The following is a 13,952-nucleotide window of genomic DNA, read 5'->3' on the forward strand; positions in this document are numbered from 1 at the left end:
CTGTAATCTCTTGTTTCGGAGTACGTTAATCATGTAAATTTTCTCCAAGTCAGTTTCTTATGTCCATCTTTGTGTTGTCACTTTTTTTTTTTTTTTTTTTTACAGCGGCCCGGTATGCCATCAGGAGCAAGAATGCCTCATCAGGGGGCCCCAATGGGGCCTCCAGGACCACCATATGGAGGAAGCCCTGCTGTCCGGCCCGGACTCACCAATCAGGCAATGGAAGCCAGTCGTAAACGGCCCGCTCCTTCACAGCAGCAGATACAACAGCAGCAGGCCGTACAGAATCGAAACAGGAAGTGAGTGTAATATGACGCATACTAATGATCAGGAACCCATATAAAAAAATATATAGAGAAAATTTCATAACAAGAACCTGGAGGATGTCACACAGGTTGTATGCTTGTGTAGGATTTTGAAATTGTGAACTCCCATTGAAGCAATGATGCAGAACGAATTCTCAAAAGATAAATGGACGGAAAGGTTTCCCATTTTTCTACCTATGTTCCTTTCTTCCTCATATGAATAAAGGATTATAAGAAAAAAAAAATTAACTGAATTATCTGAATTCTGAATTATCTTGGTGGTAGTAACCCTGCTTTGGAGCAATAATCCATGGTTAAAAGGGGCGCTAACCACTTTTTTTAACATTACAGATGTGAAAGGATACTTTAAAGGGATAGTTCACCTAAAAATGAAAATTTGATGTTTATCTACTTACCCCCAGGGCATCCAAGATGTTGGTGACTTTGTTTCTTCAGTAGAACACAAACGAAGATTTTAAACTCAAACCGTTGCAGTCTGTCAGTCCTATAATTGCAGCCAATGGTACCCATGGCTTTGAGAGAGAAAAAAAAAACATACACAGACAAAACCAAATTAAACCCTGCGGCTCGTGACGATACATTGAGGTCTAGGGATGCAGCGATTTAACCGGTTTTACAATTAACCGCGCTTTAAAACGTCACGGTTAATTAATCGTATCTAAGCTATTTTATTAATGAAAGTCGCTGGGCAGCGTTGACAACACGTTTCTGTCCTCCTAAATGTTTGTGTGGGCAGCTCGATCTCGATCTCACAAACCAAAACAATAGACATTTTCTCAGGCCATATGTAAAATCAGATGAATAAAGATTATTAAAATGAATCAGTATGGATGACAGTTGATTACAATAATAGTTTAGTTTATTCCCCTCATTAGTAACAGTGTCCTCTGTGGGATAAAGTTAATATTAGTCTTATATTCATAATACTTAATTAATATTATGATTTATCATCCCTGTTATAGTATTATTCATAAGTCAATATATTTTTCACCATCTTTCCAAGTTCTGTACCTCAGGTCCAAAAGAAATGTAGAAAGAATATACAAAATGAAAACACCAAATACATTTGTGATCTATTTCCATTTGTTATTTTCAAAAGCAAAATACTGACATGGATGTTTACAGAGCAGAGGTCAACTTTTTAATTCCAATAAGAGAGATGGACTTTTTTTTCTTCGGTATTATTATTTTGTGCTGTATTATTGGTTACTGTGTTATTTCTGTTTCAAAAGGCAGTAATAAATAACACTTTAATATCTAAAGAGTGTTTGTGATTTTTATGTTGTGAAATGAATAAATGCATAATAATCGTAATAATCGTGATTATTCCTCAGACTATAATCGTACCAACAAAATCTATAATCGTTGCATCCCTATTGAGGTCTAAAGACACGAAACGATCGGTCTGTGCAAGAAACTGAACAGTATTTATATTGTTTTTTTTTTACCTCTGATCCACTGCACGGTCCAACTGTACTGAGCGCGTTCACACAACAGCCGACGCGTCGTCGTCTTCTTGCTTTACGGCGGATCGCAGACTTATAAGTGCATTACCGCTAGTGATGCGCGGATGAGCTAAAACGTCACCCGAATCCGCAGCTTCAAATAAATGATCCACCCGCCAACCGTCCGCACCTATATTTTTGTCTGATTTAGATAAACGCACCTGATCGTCACATTCAGGGTTCGTATGGTCATGAAAAACCCGGAAAAGTGGAATTTTAAAACGGCAATTTCCAGGCCTGGAAAGTTTTGGAAAAATAATTAAACCTAGAAAGTTTTGGAAAAGTCATGGAAATCTATTTCACAATTCTTTGTATAATAGAACTATGTTTAATTAAGTCCTGAAATTCGGTGCGGGATAGCGCATATCGCATGACTCATTCCCGCAGCTTTCAACTTTAAAAATGAGGGAAATTACTGCAAAACATTTATTCAATATAGCGTATTGGTTAGATGAGTAAATAAATCCACACAAACCAACAGATCAAATCAGTCATTTGAAAACAGCGTGAGTGATTCAGCTGTAAGTTACTGTGTCCTCTTTTTGACCTTCTCTTCACATCGACGCATCTAGAGCTGCTGCACGCTGCGATGCAAGACTTTAGCTCGCGTTTCGGTACAGTTGACAGAATTGTCAATCGCCTAATCGGTCATTGTTGTATCGTCACAATTTATTATTTTCACGTCTTTTTAAGCCATTCGGTACTCGCGTACGCTCCAGAGGTGCTTTTCTGTGCGCTCAGTCACATCCAAAGCGCGCTCTGCGAGTACCAAATTGAGTTTGCAAGCAAATCTTGTTGCGCTTAAGTGGCCAAATACACTCAAAATGGTCGCCCCGGCAAGTATCCTCATAATCACTGTCGATTTAGTCTTAAGTTAATGTAAACCGTTGCGAAAGAAAACGCATGTATATAAGTAGCCTATTGGTTCCATGAAATGGGTCTTGTGACAGCAGTCTAATAAAGCTGTGCCGTCCATCATTAATGTTATTTAATCAAACAAAAAAAGACAGAGGAAATCCCTCACTGCTCTTGACTAAGTAATGTTTTGTTGAGTAACTTTAATATGTTTATATTTACAGTTTATTCAATTGTAGCCTATTTAGAAAATGTAGTTAATATTTGCATCATTAATGATTTATCTTATCCACCCGCAAATCAGAATGCATTTTATTATTAACCAACCCACCCGACCTGCGGATTATCCGCAGCGCCCACAGATATAACCGCCATCCACAAATCAGTAATTACCGCCACCTATCTCCAGGGGCGGACTTAGCGATTTGGGGGCCCTAAGCAAATTCCAGGTATGGGGCCCCCATACAATAACTATGTGTCCTTTTATGCTTAACCGCTATTTTGCTCGCTCGCTCTAGTTTTTAGTTTATTTATCCCTTCACAACCAATTATTAGTCAGCTTGCTGCTGTTCTAAAGCCAAATTAGGCTACCTTTTATGCTTAATTAATCTCTTATTTACATCGTATCTACACTTTGTTATAATGAGATGATTCCCGAACTTGCAGAACTCAGCACTTTACAAAAACTCAGCATTTTGATCGGTAAGTGGATTCTAACTTAAAAACTTCTGGTCACTGCGTTCAAGAAATCAGCGCACATGTCTGTGAACGGCTACATTGCTCAATGCTGCAAATATGTTTCGCTAATATCAGATGGGGCCCCCTGATTCCCCGGGGCCCTAAGCGGCCGCTTACCTTGCTTATTGGTTAAGTCCGCCCCTGCCTATCTCTCAAATGGACCATTGACACTCCTAATTGAGATTGTAGATAAGAGTGTCAATGGTCCATTTGAGAGATAGGTGGCGGTAAATAAGTCTGTGATCCGCCGTAAAGCAAGAAGACGACTGGTCACGCGCCAGCTGTTGTGTGAACGCGCTCCGTACAGTTGGACCGTGCGGCGGATCAGTGGTAAAAAACTATATAAATACTGTTCAGTTTCTTGCACAGACCGATCGTTTCACGTCTAAAGACCTCAATGTATCGTCACGAGCCGCAGGGTTTAATTTGGTTTTGTCTGTGTATGTTTTTTCTCTCTCAAAGCCGTGAGTCCCATTGTCTGACATTTTATGACTGACAGACTGCAACGGTTTGAGTTAAAAATCTTCGTTTGTGTTCTACTGAAGAAATAGTCACCTACATCTTGGATGCCCTGGGGGTAAGCAGTAGGGCTGGACCAGAATATTCGATGATTCGAATATTCATTTGGTGGGTTGGTATTCGATTTTCAATTTTGAGATTCAAATATTCTTTTTTTTTTTTCAAACACCTGGCATCCCCCGCGAAACGGTTCTCATTCACGCTTGAATATGAATCGCCCATGAGTGAATGTCATGAATGTCATGATTCAGTTCATCTGGAAGAGAAGATAAAAATGCCGAAGACCTCAGCCGTGTGGGAGCACTTTAAATTGAATGAGGACAGGACAAAGGCAGTATGTGCCAAATATGCGATTTGAAACTGGCTTACCACAACAACACATCAAGTTTGAAAAATCTCTTCTGTTAGTAGTATGCCTATAGTATATTGTTGGTGTAAAAAAAAAAAAACGAGCTGCTTTTATCCGCCATGTTAATCCAGTAATTTTACACATGATAAAAACATGCTCTTAATTTGCTTGGAAAATACTTGCGAATACGCCAGTCAGTTTAATTTTATTTAAACTGTTCATTAATTAAAATGTGTGATACTGTTATTGAAAGTATGCTACCATGTTCTTTATTTATTACAGTTCGTTGAACTTTGTTCATTTATTTTTCGTTCTTCTTTTAGTTAAATAGGGTTCTTTTAGTTAAGCAGCCTACCCTTACGGTGTCAGTATTACTGTGCTGCTGATTTCTGATTTGGGAGTGATTTGTTTGTTAGAAAAATGTTAGGCTACCTTATTAAAAGTATTGCTCTTAACAGACTTGTGTGTTTTGTATAGTGCAGTGTCTGTTCTCGGAGCATATAAGCCCTGTCCGCTTGAGGCGCACCACTTCCGGCTCGCACTGTTCTGTAGTTTATTAAAAGTTTATTAATTCTGAACGTGTCGCGTGTCCATATTGCACCAAAATGCGACACTGCACTCCCTTGGGTCCGCAGCAACACACCCGCTACGCATGAAGTCGATTGGATGAACGGTTCTCGACATAATATAAATGCAAACAGACAGACAGACAGACACACACAGAGATTCCTGCCTTTATTAGAGAGAAGAAAATGTTCAGCCCCCTCCCTCCGAAGCTTTGAATATTCTGTGTTGATTACTACCGACGCTTCGAAGCTCAAAAAATGGTATTCGGACCAGCCCTAGTAAGCAGATAAACATCAAATTTTCATTTTTGGGTGAACTATCCCTTTAAGGTATAGTTCACAAAACATTCTGTAATCATTTACTAATGTTGTTCCAGACCTGTATGACTGATTTTCTTCTGTGGAACACAAAAGAACATATTTTGAAGGTTGTTGGTGTCCAAACAGTTTTGATGACCATTGATTTTCATTGTATGGACAAAAAACTTTAAAGCACTTCTCAGAATCTTGTCTTTTGATGTTCTACAGAAGAAAGAAAGTCACAAAGAGTGAGAAAATGATGACCTAGTAAACTACTCCTTTAAGCTGGGTCAAGGATAGCATGGAAAAAAGCTCTTCCATACTAGACAATACTCTTGTATGAACCCCTGGGGGCTGCAAAGGATATGTTTACTGTATTCCTCTAATCTATAATACAGAAACACTGCAACTGAAGTGTTCAAATGAGTTTTGATTGAGCATGTAGATTGGCTGGCTGGGAAGACGTGGTTCTTCCTCTGACAAGAACTGTTTCAACAGAAGACCACGATCCTGTTTGACATAAGATTTGATTACATGCATCTTAATGGGAAGCAAAAGAATTTGCAATTGCAAAAATATGCCAAACAGCTGTTAACAATAAAATGGTTATGGCTGAATTGGTGTAGATTTCATGAGTTTTTTTCTAGTCTTACATGGTCTCCTAGCCAGGTGCAAAATAATAACTATGAAATAAATATTATTTTTATAATAAAAATATCTCTTTCATGTCTTTTCAACTTTTTGTCCTAACCAGCCACAACAGGACACCTTGTCTGTTACTTGATTTCTGTTCTGATGTCACATGTCAGTTTCTGGGTCCAAACGCTCTTTCAGATCCCAAAACAAATAGCTTAGTTTAAATGTGTGCTGTCAATGAATAGTGCTCATAAATTCTAGCCTTAAAATGGGGTGGAGGCTACAAAGCGGAAACCGTATTCACGATTGTAACGATTTAACGATTGTCAGATTTTAATGGTGGAGTGCTGGGTAGCCCCGCCCACAGTGAAATCTTATTGGTCCAAAATTCTGCTCCACATAATGTAGCTGTACATTAGATATCAACTTATCTTCTGATTTGTCTGTGATTGTATCATCATGTCACAGAGCAGGTTCACTTTCAGTGTGAAGAAATAAATTACTTGCTACTGGAATATGTTTAGGGCATTGTGTTATTTTCATCACTTTTTTTTTTTTGCATCCTTCTTAAGATGTTTATTTCTTCTGATTTCATTTGCACTATTTGTTCTTGGTGCCATTTGTTGGCTGTTTTCGTATGGTTTTGATCAGATATGACTCAAGTTCCTCTCTTGTAAATCTCAGAAAATTCCCAGATGTTTTAAATAGGGTCACTCTGTGGTCTTGTATCACAAATCTGACATGTCTCAGTTTGCGCAGTAGCTGTTGTTTAGTTGTAGTTAATTTGATCTGTGAAGTCTTCAGTTTGCTGGCCAATCATCTGACTGTGCTGTTGTGACAGAAAGGGGCCACGCACTGAGAATATATTTGTTTCTACATTTTCTTTTTTTTTTCTGGATCTCTGTCTCTTTCTCTCTCTCTCTGTTGTGTCCTCTTGGAATCAGCTTCATTGATTCACATACTTGCTCATTCTGTCTGTCGACCTTGTCTGACACATTAGTGTAACATTATCTTGCATTGTCTAGAGCCCTCCTGTCTCACATCAGACTAATCAATGCACTGGTTGTGTGTGTGTGTATCTGATGGCATATCAGATCCTTTTCCTCCGCTTCTGCTGTTTCTTGTACAACTCCCATGTTGTCTGTTTTGTGTATTCCGCTTTTTGTAATGTGTCCCCAACGTATTGAGCTATTCTAAACTTGCATACAAACACACTCAGTACACTCTAATGAAGGACCCTTCGAATGCCATCAGGAAGCCTGTTGGATTTCCTGGACCAAATGAGATGCCAGGGAGACAGATGGACATGAGAGAGGCCCAATCAGATCCCACACTCGGATCAAAGTAGGAGTTTATTCTGCTGCATGATGGATTCGCACATTTTGATCCCACCCTTGTCCCAAGCCTTGACCCCTTTACCCTGGCACATCTTGCCTCCAAAGACATATCCCTAATAAGGATTACCCCCCTTCACCTCTGATTGATGTTTGATGGTGATTATCACAGATTATTCCTTTATAGAGCAATTATTTAATTTATTAAGTTACAGATCAGCTGATGTTAGTCATGTCATGAGACCTAATATGACATTTGAGTCAAAGACATTATAAAATCAAAGGTATTATAATTATGTTAATATATTAAGGTTGAAGTGACTTTATTAAATATTTTCCTGGATTTAGCATGGATGCGCTTGCATGTCCTGTTGCATGGCATGATGGCAGTATTTGAGAGCTTGTTTTACACTTCAGTAAACATGTATTAATAAGTCAGTCTGATTTGTGCATTTTAGTTGGTTGCATAAATATATTAATGAAGTGTGCAGATATTTTTTATTTTATTTAAACTATTTTACATAAACTAACTAGTTGTACCCTGATGTTCATTGTGGAATAACAAAAATAGTAGTTGGTCGTTGTTTTCCTGATCTTCTCACGGTGTTTGTTTTGGTGATGGTCACCTGTATGGATCCTGCTTTTGAGTGTACAAATCTCTTTTCTATGAGGGGGGATGAAAACATGCCAAACACATGTCCAGCATTCTTTTTAGTCTAGTTTATAGGACCAATGATTATTTGCTTCCACAGGTAATGTCACATTCAGCTCTGTCAACTAGCAGTTTTGCGCAAAAGAACACCAAAACTGTGTTACTTGCTGTACTCAAATAAATAGAAGAGCATTCATATATGAGCACAGATATGCATTGCCGTATTGACACACCTGTCTGCACGTCATGAGCAGGTCCTATGAATCTCTGCTGCTTTCCAAGCTTCAACTTGTGAAGTTTAAGCCGTAACGATTCTAGTTGATTCTAGTAACGTCCTCTGTGCCAATGGTTGCCAGCACCATCTGGGCTGGCGTCGTGCGCACACACACTCCCACACCGTCTTTCCCGCATCCTGGACCAGCCCCAGAATTTTAGCAGATGTCCCGGGTGCTCCACTGTCAGTCTCCATAGTAACATCTTGGGTTTTTTTCCTGCCTTTCCTCTCTCATTTCCCCTTTCTCCCTCTTTCTGCAGTGCCAAGAGGAGGAAGATGGCTGATAAGATCCTTCCACAAAGGGTGAGTAAGAGATCTGAGCCTTTTCATTGCTTTCATTGGTTTAGCTGGGGTTTTTTTGTGTGTGCAAATGTGCACGGATGAAGATGCATGGGTGTGCACGTCTGTTCTCTATCTCGGCCTTTTAGACGGGTGGAATCTTCTACCAAGCAAGCGATACGGTAGACAGAAATGTTTTGGAGGGCTTTTGCCTTCAGTAATTGTCACCTAAACAAGACAATGCATATATAGTCTGCACTGACAGCAGGTCATTTTTAAAAAATATATTGTATAATATCTGTTCTAGTTAATGTCAGCTTCCAATTGTGTTGTGTATTCTGAGATATTCTAATATTACAATATATATAATCTAAAATATAAGACATGATGATGGCTGAGACATGGTGATAGCTGTTGCTGTAAATCAATTTTTTTTTAATAATTTAATAGGATTTAAACATTGTATATGAATGGTTCTGTTATTAGTTTTTTATAGTCACTGTGTCACTATGAGTTGGTTGTGTTGGATAAGATAAGCAGCATTATGTGTGTGTGTTATCAGACCTTATAGATAGATACAACTCCAGTGAAAACGCCAGACGCATTAGTCATTGACGAAACACTCAGACTGTCGTACACCGAACAAGGGAAATAACTAGGATAGTTTGGATTTCCTTACCAGTGCTCCCATCTGCAAAATGAAGTTTTATTGAATTCCTTTTTCAGATTCGTGAGCTTGTTCCGGAGTCACAGGCATATATGGATCTGTTAGCATTCGAGCGCAAATTAGACCAGACCATAATGCGCAAACGGGTGGACATCCAAGAGGCACTTAAGAGACCCATGAAGGTATTTCTCATTCTCATAATCCATATATTCTTTTTAATTTAATTTTCCTGGACAAACTGTTTTATTTAATCAATTTTAAAAGTGTGTGTATATGTATGTATATATATATATATATATATATATATATATATATATATATATATATATATATATGTATATATATATATATATATATATATATATATATATATATATATATATATATATATATATATATATATATATATATATATATATATATATATATATATATATATATTTTATTATATATACACACACACACACACACACATGAATAAATAAGCTTTCCATTGAATGGTTTGTTAGGATCGGACAATACTTGGCTGAGATGCAACTATTTGAAAATCTGGAATCTGAAGGTGCAAAAAAATAAAAATACTGAGAAAATCGCCTTTAAAGTTGTCCAAATGAAGTTCTTAGCAATGCATATTACTAATCAAAAATGAAGTTTTGATATATTTACGGTAGGAAATTTACAAAATATCTTCATGGAACATGATCTTTACATAATGTCGTAATGATTTTTGGCATAAAAGAAAAATCAATAATTTTGACCCATACAATGTATTTTTGGCTATTGCTACAAATATACCCCAGTGACTTAAGACTGGTTTTGTGGTCCAGGGTCTCACATGCGTTTACACTTATACTTTTGTTAACCTCAGACAATTTCAAGCAGGCATAAGGAACCTTGGAACAAGCATTTTCACCTGCAGTCTAGTCGTCTCTTATTGAACCATTTGCTTGCATAAAACATCAGGATAAGACACCAAACAACTTAAATGAGCATAAAATGAGGCTGGTGCCATTATTCTGAGTTTTTAGCTTCTCATATCTTACCACTTATCAGCTTAAAAGCATTTTTCCCAACATAATGCCATAATGCCAAATAATGTGTTTTTGTGAGCATACAGGACTAATTTCATTTTGAGGATTGAATAAAGATAAATATTCAGATTAACTTTTTTTTTTTCTTCCTATTTGAAGCAAAAGCGAAAACTGCGTCTCTACATCTCCAACACGTTTAACCCTGCCAAGCCCGATGCAGAGGACTCTGAGGGAAGCATTGCATGCTGGGAGCTACGTGTGGAGGGCAAACTGCTGGATGATGTGAGTCAGTTGTACTTAAATCAATAATTGCACAACACAGATATTTTAAATCTTTTGCTTTGAAACCCAGACGTGCTGGTGCTTGTTTTGCTGCTTTTATTGGGAAAAAGTATGACTTATATCATAAATAACTGTCTGCAATGTTTGATCTAGTGCTCTGTCTCTCTGACATCATACCTTGTGAATGGCAGCTATGTGCATTTTGAATTAGTGAGGTTAAATTTACTCTCCCAGGCTCCACGTCTTGACCACAGACATGTGCCTCACTTACCAGTGAGATCACTTCCCAGCCTCCATCCAAACATACGTGCCAGAAAGTTCTGTGGGTCCATTGACTTGGACTGTTTTTCCTTATTCTGCTCTTTTGATAGTTGTATGCCATGCACCCTTTTAACCAACAAATGCGTATCTTAAAGGAATATTCTCGGTTAATTACATCTGTAACTCTGTGAAAATAAAAGCATGCCACAAAGGCATTCGACAAAGAAAATTCAACCTAAAAAGAATGTTCCTAATGGCAGTCTAGCAGGCAAGTGTACATCACCCAGAATAAATGTTTTGAAATGTATATGCATATGAATGTGTTACACTGGTTTGAAAGAATCATTTACCTTCCCAGTCAAAAGAATCATTCAAACCTTCCCGTTTTGAAAGAATCATTTACCTTCCCACCCTGTTGCTTTTGCATGATGTCGCTGTGATATACCAGGAAGGGACGTGACATAACTATTCATGAAGGGCTGTTTATATGCAGTAGACTCCACCCACAGGGAATTACATTAGTAACGAATAACCAGAAGTTACCATAAAATGTTTCCCCTTTAAAACGAAGGTTAAGTTAACTTGCCTGCTATCTGTAATTTGGTATCGCATAATTATATTTGATATTTGACATCAATCTTAAATCTGTTTAGTGGTTTCCATCAATATGATTAAATAGAAGGTAAGCTGAGGCTCATTGCATGTTTGTTTTTGCTCAAGCCACAAAGGCACTGGAGCATGGCTAAACATTCAAAAAGGTTTTTTTTTTTTTTACTTTTTTTTTTTTTTTTTACTTTGTGATCTAAAATACCTGCTAGTGTACTGGTTTGATTCACGTGAGTGCAACTGAAGCATCATGGGGACTAAATTCTTAAGTGTTTATGCAGTGCAGCATAAATCCAGCCTCTTGGGTCAGTCTCTAACCAAGACCCGTTTAGCTAATACACTTGAGGCATGCTTTTCCATGCCCAAAGAAATGAAACTAGTACTTATTGATGATTGCTTGAAGGACTCATGCCGTCTCTGGGCTGAATGGAATGTTGTCCTGCTCAGCAAATCATCCACCAGTATGCCACATTTGAAATGAACATTCATCCCGTTCTCTTCCATGGAAAGTCTACCAGGAAAGTTTATGATGTGGTTTAAAGTCTTCATCCTTGAAACTGGATAGTTTGCTCAGTGGCACGCTCTGAAAACGGTATTCATGCTTTCTTGCACAGCCAGGAAAGATGAAGAGGAAGTTCTCCTCATTCTTCAAGAGTCTGGTGATTGAGCTGGACAAAGACCTTTACGGCCCTGATAACCATTTGGTTGAGGTTGGTGTTTGATTTCCTGCTTATGACTCTAAATAACAATGGAACAAATTTGAGGAAATTCTCAAAACCAAGAACCAGCACCACAATCTTATATTTTAACTGCATTTATGTCCTGCAGACACTGTATTTTTCAGTGTAGTTCGTATAAACATGCTATATAGCATTTTGTTTAGTACAGATGTGTAGTGATGTTGTCAGTCAGGTTATTTTTCTATTCCGTTACGGCAGTAACTGTGTTTCTTTTCTTTTTTTCTTTTTAAGTGTGTGCAAGCATGCTGATTTCTTCTTTCTTTTTTTCTGCAGTGGCATCGTACCGCAACCACTCAGGAGACAGACGGTTTCCAGGTGAAGAGGCCTGGAGATGTGAACGTGCGCTGCACCCTGCTGTTAATGCTGGATTACCAGGTAAAGGCTACAAAATGCATCCAGTAATGTTTACTTGTATATTAACTGAAGACTAAAATGCAATTGTATAATTTCATCATGTCAAATTTTAAAGATTTTTTTCTTGGTATTGTGATTTTCTTTTTGATTATAACTTTCTGTCAGACCTTGAAGCCTTGAGTTTCATTGAAGTAATGGGTGACTATCACATACATGAGTATATTAGAACCGAACTCTGTGAGTAGCAGGTCTACTTAGTAATAATTTTGTGATGCTTTACTTTGTGACAGTCAAAATGTGCCTACTTTGTTAGATTAGAAGTTAATGAAACTTATTAATGTATTAAATTATTAATAGTTAATTAAATGTAAGCGTGTGTCAGTACTCTGAAATGAAGATGGAACACACTAAACAGTGAGTGAAAAGCATTATTTATCTGAGAGCTTTGTGTTCTGTGTGCAGCCGCCTCAGTTTAAACTGGATCCGCGTCTGGCTCGTCTGCTGGGAATACACACACAGACTCGCTCCAGTATCATCCAGGCCCTCTGGCAGTATGTCAAAACCAATAAACTGCAGGACTCACATGACAAGGAGTACATCAACTGTGACAAGTACTTCCAACAGGTACGCTTAATTGGAATCATTGATTAACATTCATCACAATCTGTAATTAATGAATGCATCAGCCTCACTTAATCCCCTATATGTTATATTTAAACTTACACTGCTGGTAGAAACACATGGTGGAATTATTATCTAAAGCCAGTATACTGTATTTTAATCGAGAGCTTTTTGTGTTTCTCCTCTCACAGATCTTTGACTGTCCACGTCTGAAGTTCTCTGAAATTCCACAGCGCCTCACCAACCTTTTACTTCCCCCCGACCCTATTGTCATCAATCACATGATTAGGTTTGGATGTCTGATTATGTAGTTTTGTTGTCTACTTACTTGTCTGTACAAATGCGTCATATTTATTGCTGGAAATTCTGCTTTATCATAACTTGAATAAATGACATTTTAAAATATAATCAATTAGAAAACAGTTATTATAAATATGAATAATATTTCACAATATATTTATCTTTTACTACGGTTTTGATCAAATAAATGCAGCCTTTGGGAGCATAAGAGACTTCTTTCAAGAACATGACCCCAAACTCTTGAACAGTGTTTTTGAAATGATTTTAATTCAACCTCATCACGTCTCTGTGTTGATATGTCTATAATCCAAGACAGGAGTATTTTGGTTCAGGCGTTGTGCCTTCTCTGTCTTCTCTTACTAATTTTATGAAGAATACATAACATGAATTCTCATTGAGGTTATTTTTGTACAGCGTCGACGCTAATGATCAGAAAAAGACAGCGTGCTATGACATTGATGTAGAGGTTGAAGATCCCCTTAAAGCACAAATGAGCAGCTTCTTGCTCTCCACAGCCAATCAGCAAGAGATTGCCTCTCTGGACAACAAGGTTAGTGCACGTCTCCCACATCAGTGTGGGCACAGTTGAGCAGATGATTGAACTTCTAGACATTTTCTTCTGAATTATAGGGTCTCTGATTTCGACTCATATTATTACAGTCAAGCTGTCAGCAGGATAATAATCAGGATTTAACAACTTCTGCGGTGCCATCATGTCTGTGAATACATCCTTGATTTTTCAATTTTGTTCTAAATC

At 37.8% G+C, this 13,952-nt stretch overlaps 1 protein-coding gene across 3 annotated transcripts in view; it reads left to right on the forward strand.

The window, feature by feature from the left end:
* Nucleotides 1–13,952, forward strand: part of smarcd3b (SWI/SNF related, matrix associated, actin dependent regulator of chromatin, subfamily d, member 3b) — a 38,737-nt gene that overhangs the window by 19,984 nt on the left and 4,801 nt on the right. For 2 of the 3 annotated variants that reach the window (XM_058783380.1, XM_058783379.1), the window contains exons 2-11: nucleotides 106–299; nucleotides 7,049–7,138; nucleotides 8,315–8,357; nucleotides 9,060–9,182; nucleotides 10,191–10,313; nucleotides 11,795–11,890; nucleotides 12,194–12,295; nucleotides 12,737–12,898; nucleotides 13,087–13,184; nucleotides 13,610–13,745. In XM_058783380.1, coding sequence (XP_058639363.1) covers nucleotides 106–299; nucleotides 7,049–7,138; nucleotides 8,315–8,357; nucleotides 9,060–9,182; nucleotides 10,191–10,313; nucleotides 11,795–11,890; nucleotides 12,194–12,295; nucleotides 12,737–12,898; nucleotides 13,087–13,184; nucleotides 13,610–13,745 — 1,167 coding nt within the window. The remainder of the gene's footprint in view (nucleotides 1–105; nucleotides 300–7,048; nucleotides 7,139–8,314; nucleotides 8,358–9,059; nucleotides 9,183–10,190; nucleotides 10,314–11,794; nucleotides 11,891–12,193; nucleotides 12,296–12,736; nucleotides 12,899–13,086; nucleotides 13,185–13,609; nucleotides 13,746–13,952) is intronic. The other variant, XM_058783381.1, reaches the window with a different exon arrangement.

Source organism: Onychostoma macrolepis, chromosome 07 (assembly GCF_012432095.1).
Source record: "Onychostoma macrolepis isolate SWU-2019 chromosome 07, ASM1243209v1, whole genome shotgun sequence".
NCBI classification, from domain to species: Eukaryota; Metazoa; Chordata; class Actinopteri; order Cypriniformes; family Cyprinidae; genus Onychostoma; species Onychostoma macrolepis.